At 52.8% G+C, this 5,541-nt stretch overlaps 1 protein-coding gene across 1 annotated transcript in view; it reads right to left on the reverse strand.

Moving 5' to 3' along the window:
* HIP1R (huntingtin interacting protein 1 related) overlaps nt 1-5,535 on the reverse strand; it is a 47,751-nt gene extending 42,216 nt beyond the window's left edge. The window contains exon 1 of the mRNA XM_019507168.1: nt 5,400-5,535. Coding sequence (XP_019362713.1) covers nt 5,400-5,492 — 93 coding nt within the window. The 5' untranslated portion in view covers nt 5,493-5,535. The remainder of the gene's footprint in view (nt 1-5,399) is intronic.
* Between the last annotated feature and the right edge of the window lie 6 nt (nt 5,536-5,541).

Raw genomic sequence — 5,541 nt, forward strand, 5'->3', positions numbered from 1 at the left:
TTTATTGCTAGTAGTCGAATATTGCTCTGTAAACCTTTCGCTGTAATTGGCACCGCATTTACCAAATCGGGCCTGCCTCCAATGGCCTCTTAAAAAGCAAGCAACTTAAGGGATGTGATAAGCGACACCCGGGGAAACGTACCCTGTATTCTGGACATCTGCTTAGTTCATAGGACTTTCTAAGCTAGCTAAGATGCTCATCCCTGACAGAGCAAGGAGTGCAGAAGTCAGTGGCAATACAAATACATTTCTGTCCCAGCTACGCTTTAAAGCAGAAAACCAGGAGTCAGGATTCCTGGGTTTTATGCTCTTGGATGGCTCCTGTATTACTGACACCTCCAGCCTGGGTGCGTGAAGACATGCCCTCTGGGTACATCTGGCCCAATATATAGCTTTTCTTTTGCGGATGGCGACTGGCACCCCACAAACCTTCGGGTCAAAGAAACTGTCTGCAGGAGCTCATACCCGAAATATTTCAAATTCAAATAGCCCCCCTGTGCCCTGCAAGCACTAACAGCCCAAACATCACATTGCTGAGCTAAGTGCACGAAACCCTGAAATGATGGTCTTGGGTACAAGGAGCAAACAGCATGAAAAAATACTTCTATAAGTAGTATAAGCTCCAGGAGGAGGAAGCTGGAGTTCCCAGCACCTGCTGGACTGGGCTGCACTATCCCATCTCAAAGCTGGCAATGGCTCTTAAAGTGCGTGTTCCTGCAAGGGAAGATACCACAGGGGAATGGATATTATCCCGAAGGAAGTGACTCCGGATGAGCAACAGGGGCAGTCAGGAGAGGGACAGGCATCTCTCGGCTTTATGCAAGAACGAAATTTCATTATGAAACGGAAGGTGTGCTCAGGCCCCTGGTGCCTGCATCCAAACAAGCTTCATTTCCATCAGGACGGCGTCATCTCCCTGTTGGCACCTGCTCCCAGCCGGCCTGGGTGGAGGATGCGTAAAACCAGTGACGGGAGAGGCCCCGTGCCAGGAGGCGAGGGATGTATAATTTCCATTCCCAAATAATCTCAAAAGCCGGGAGGGGCCAATCGCTACAAGTTCCTGGAACCAATCACTCGGTTTCAGTCTCTCGATTGCAACGTTGGAATATTTGAGGGACACACTCTTCAGCAAAAACCACCAGCTCTGCCTCCGGCCAACGTTTGCAAGAACGTTGTCAAACCCGTGGCACAGGCGCGGGGCACCGCCCGCTCCATGTGACACGCTGGAGCACCACCTGACACAGAGTCAATAATTAGTCATTACTTACGGCAGCTGCTGAGATTAATGCTCTGAAGTTTTAGGATGCTGCCAGTTTCTGATTCATGGAGCTCAGTCATTCATCCATAGGACGGTAAAGGGGCCTGGGCTGGTCAGGTCGCGGCACGAAGAAAGGAGGTCAGTTTTGTACAAGCGGTACTGATATTAGCTAGAGACGTCTGGGATTTCCGAGCACAGATTTAACTGAGACACTTTCCTGCCGTTACCCTACTTTCGCCATCGTTTGCGGCAGCGATCCATTTAAAGGGACCCCTGTACCCTTCAGACAGAACTAAGGTTCAATTGAACTGTATGGGGCAGCACTATCCATGCCCTTTGCAAGACGATTACTACAGTGATCAACATTTTTCAAGATACCTGCTTCTGGACACTAAATTAGGTGTATTTGCCGCAAGTTATTTGGAAATCTGGTCCTAGACAGACCAGTGGGCACACAACAAAACTTCAATCCATCTGAAATCTAGCCAGCGTAGGATGAGTAATTTAGCTTTGGGCAGCAACCCATCACGTCAGCTAATTACTGGGTTATGATTCTATTTTTCTATTTCTCCCTCCCTTGCGTCTGGGTGTGAAACCCACACAACGACTACAGGGGAAACCAAGGAAGTGACCTGATCCAACAGGATGTCAGATGCACAAAATAGTAATAAAAAAAAAAAATCATCAGGGGAATTTTCTCTCTGGTCTTACAGTTACAGGGTAGAATTGCACCTTATAGGCGAAGTCTCCCTTGCCTTTCTGCCTGACTTCAGACTAACACAGCTAACTACTGCACCTCTTTCTGCTCCTTGGGCTGCAGCCATTGTGGCAGACAGTCCTAACATTAAAGTTGGTCTGTGGCAGGGCAGAAAGATTTAGCAAGCAGTAAGCAGGCTAGGAAGCAATGTGGGGCATGGTGCCCACGATCTTTTACACTGCTGGCTCTTTGGGGCAGGGCATGGACCTCTGCGTATGCCCGGCACAAAACAGCCGGCACCGGAGCGCTGACTATTCCTAACAATGGAGATTTTGGCCCCAGTGCCAAACCGAGGGTGCTGCGTTACACCTCGCTGGACGGCTGTGAGCCAGTATCTGACGTGCACATCTAGGTCAGACATACGGCAGCGTCTTGGGGCGACTGCACGTGCCTCACTGCACCCTCTGGCCCCAACAGTGTCCTGATCCAGAGCAGAAGGGAGACTAGGAGGAAAGTAGCACCAGGGCCTTTGGTAGCTTTGCACTTCCACGGCACATTGTTGCACGTCTTGCCCTCTCTAGGGTGGGGGAAACTGGCTACCTTGAGCAGACGGCCAAAGCAGAAATCCTGAAGAGACAGTAGCCTATAGTCTTCATGCAATATGAAGCAGCAGGTCAGCTTAAAAGAAAACTGGGATCCGTCAAGGCAAGGCCACAGAGGCTCCGTGTATTATTTCACGGAGACACCAACCAGCTACTTCCTTGTCTGAGAAGGATTTGATCACTCTACAGTTCTTTTTGCAGAGCTGCCTAGGGAGGGGAAGGAAGCAAGTTTGCACACCGCAGGGCACACCGGCCTGTTTGCAGCCTATGAGAAGCAGGAGAAATGAGAGCCCTGTCCATGACTAGCTGTTGCAGAAGTGCTCAGTCCTCACCTCCCGCCCTGCCTCCCCCTCCCATTCACAGTGCTTTGGGCCATCCTGCTTGCCACCTGCGATCAAATGACTGCTGCCCTCATTTTCTTGAATGAAAAGGTAGAAATGCTCCCAGACTTACCCCATATCCCCCAGGTGCAAAGCGTTGGGAAGCCTGGCACCCCTACCTATTTGTGCTCCTGCTCTTCCCTCTGTCACTTGGCACAAGGAGGGTGCACAACTCCCTTGCACTTTCACAATGACCAGCGTGGCTCCGTTTAACCTACTGGACTTTTCCCTCCCAGAGTGCACCCTTGACAGGCTCAAGAGTGGAACAAGCCAGGGTTTGTGCGCTTAGTCTACAGAAAAGAGCGGCCTACGGTACGGCAGGACAGGACAGCCTCCTTTTTAACTAGGGTGATTGTGGCAGGGCAGGACCAAAGTCACTGGAAGGGCAGCCTGCAGCACGCTTACCTGAGCTGCTTTGTGGGGAGACAGACTACTGGTTCAGCAATCTTTACTGCTGCTGCTCCCTTAACCTTCAGAGGCCTGGCTGTGTGCCAAAGGATCAGCTGTCCCTTGTCAGGCCGGTGCCATAAAACTTTCTATTTGGTAATTTGCTCACATCTGGAGCTTTTGCCCAGGAGATAACGCCACTGGAGAATATCCTCCGCGGGGCTGTGTTCTCTCGGGCGATCCTTTCAAATGATATAGCCGCCGGCATCAGTGACAAAAGAGCCACGAGCCTCAACTTAGCACAGGGAGGAGCTGCGCTGGTGTGCAGGGGAAGAGACGCTCCTCTCCTGGAACCTGAGTTATGGGGGAACGATTTGGTTTTGCAACAAGGGCAGAGGGCAGGAGGGAAGCAATGCGACTCCGTTCGTGCCACTGTTTCATGTGACTGTTGCTTAAACTTAAATCAACGTCATATTTGTAGAAGGGATTATTCCGCTCGAGCCAAGGCCAAACAAGCAAACAAACATGGCTGCCCCATCACCGATACATCCCGGAAAGACGCAAGATCCAGGTTCACAAAGCAAGCGACGGGCAGGGGCAGGGGCAGAGTCCTCGCTAATCAGCGCCGCAACTGGCATGGCCAGGTTTGCTTATTGGGAGCTGCTCTGTCAACATGAAGGGAAAGGAGTTTCTCCCCCAAGCCCGAGCAGCACCATGAGCCCCAATTTAGGAACGCACATGGGCACTTTGCTTTTGTGCATCGTCTGCAGAGCTATTTAAGCACGCCCAGAAGGAGTAATTATGCTTTTCTACACCAGTATGTGCACAAGCAAAGCCTTAATGACATGGACGCTTTTGTCCACGTCTTGTAACTTCCCTAATGCTTAGTGCTGAAATACTGTATTCTACCCTATGGGATCTAACCGGACTGATCCCTTTTAATTATCTGAGATGGGGACGAACGTTGGATTTTGACTGGCGCACGGATAGCCTACGTGACTTATGAAGGCAGCACGCAGGCAGCCAAGTTAGAAATGGCAGCCTCTTGTTCAGCGATAGAAGGGAAAACTCTCAGCAAACTTAGGTTGCGTAAAACTATTTGATCCTATTAGTCTCCTTTTTTGGCTGCAGCCGGCTTTGCTTGACCACTGCACAATTCCCAGCTCTCCATCTTCGGCACAACTGCAGCGAACGTGGCTACCGGCGCAGATCTCCCCCCAGCAAATCCAACAGACTTCCCGTGAACAAGCGCTCTGTACTTAGTTGAAGGCATGACATGACCAGCCGACCCACCCGTGACACAACTGGCCGTCCCACCCATCGGGCCTGTTAAAGCTCTTCTCCAAAACGACCCAAAAACACGAGTCTCGACAGGCTGCTTCTCCACAGAACGTAAGCTGAGAAGCACAACTGCAAATCCACAGACATTTCTACCCCTGAGTTTTAATCTGTCAAGGGCGTACAAGAGACGTGGGCAGACACAGCTCATCGGAAGTCAAGTGGAAGGCCCAGGTAGATCTGCACCTTACACACTAACCGAAGTGGACAGATGCCTTGGTTAGTCAATGAGTCTACAGATATGCATGGCCTCCTCTCGGTGCCAGCTGTGCCTGGGGGCACACGGGGGCTGAGCCACCTCCTCGGGGAGCAGGAGACCCACCGTGAGTGCCTGGGATGGCTCTACTTTGGTAGACGACAGTGCCTCAAGCCTGTGCTCTTTGTCTAATAAAAGATCACACCGGCCCAGAGAACCTTGCCTGCCCGCGTCCTCAGCCCCACACGCCAACCCCCAGCGCCCCCAACACCTGTTTCTACATCTCTCTCAAGTCGGGTTAGTCTACAACGTACAAATGCCTTTTCCGACCGGAGACACGGTCAGAATAAAACCCAGCCGTGCCTGGTAGTCCGCAAGGTGCGCGCGGAGCCTGGGCTAGCCGGTGGCCGTGCCCGGGGGCCAGCCGCCTCCCAGAGAGGCGCAGGGGCTGGAAGGGAGCTCGGGGCCCAGCCAGCCGGAGCGGAGCCCGGGGGGGGAAGCCCACGTGCGGGGAGGCCGAGGGGCGCGGGCCGGGCCTTGCCTGGTTGCGGTCGAACTGCTCGCGCTCCGCCTCTAGGCTGTGTCCCACGCGGCGGCTCAGCACCCGCGCCGGCACGCTCTTGATGCTGTTCATGGCGGCGGCGGCTCCACTCCGCTCCGGCCCCGGCTCCGGCTCCTGCGGC

Source organism: Gavialis gangeticus, unplaced genomic scaffold (genome assembly GCF_001723915.1).
Source record: "Gavialis gangeticus isolate Ggan-Ray unplaced genomic scaffold, GavGan_comp1, whole genome shotgun sequence".
NCBI lineage: Eukaryota > Metazoa > Chordata > Crocodylia > Gavialidae > Gavialis > Gavialis gangeticus.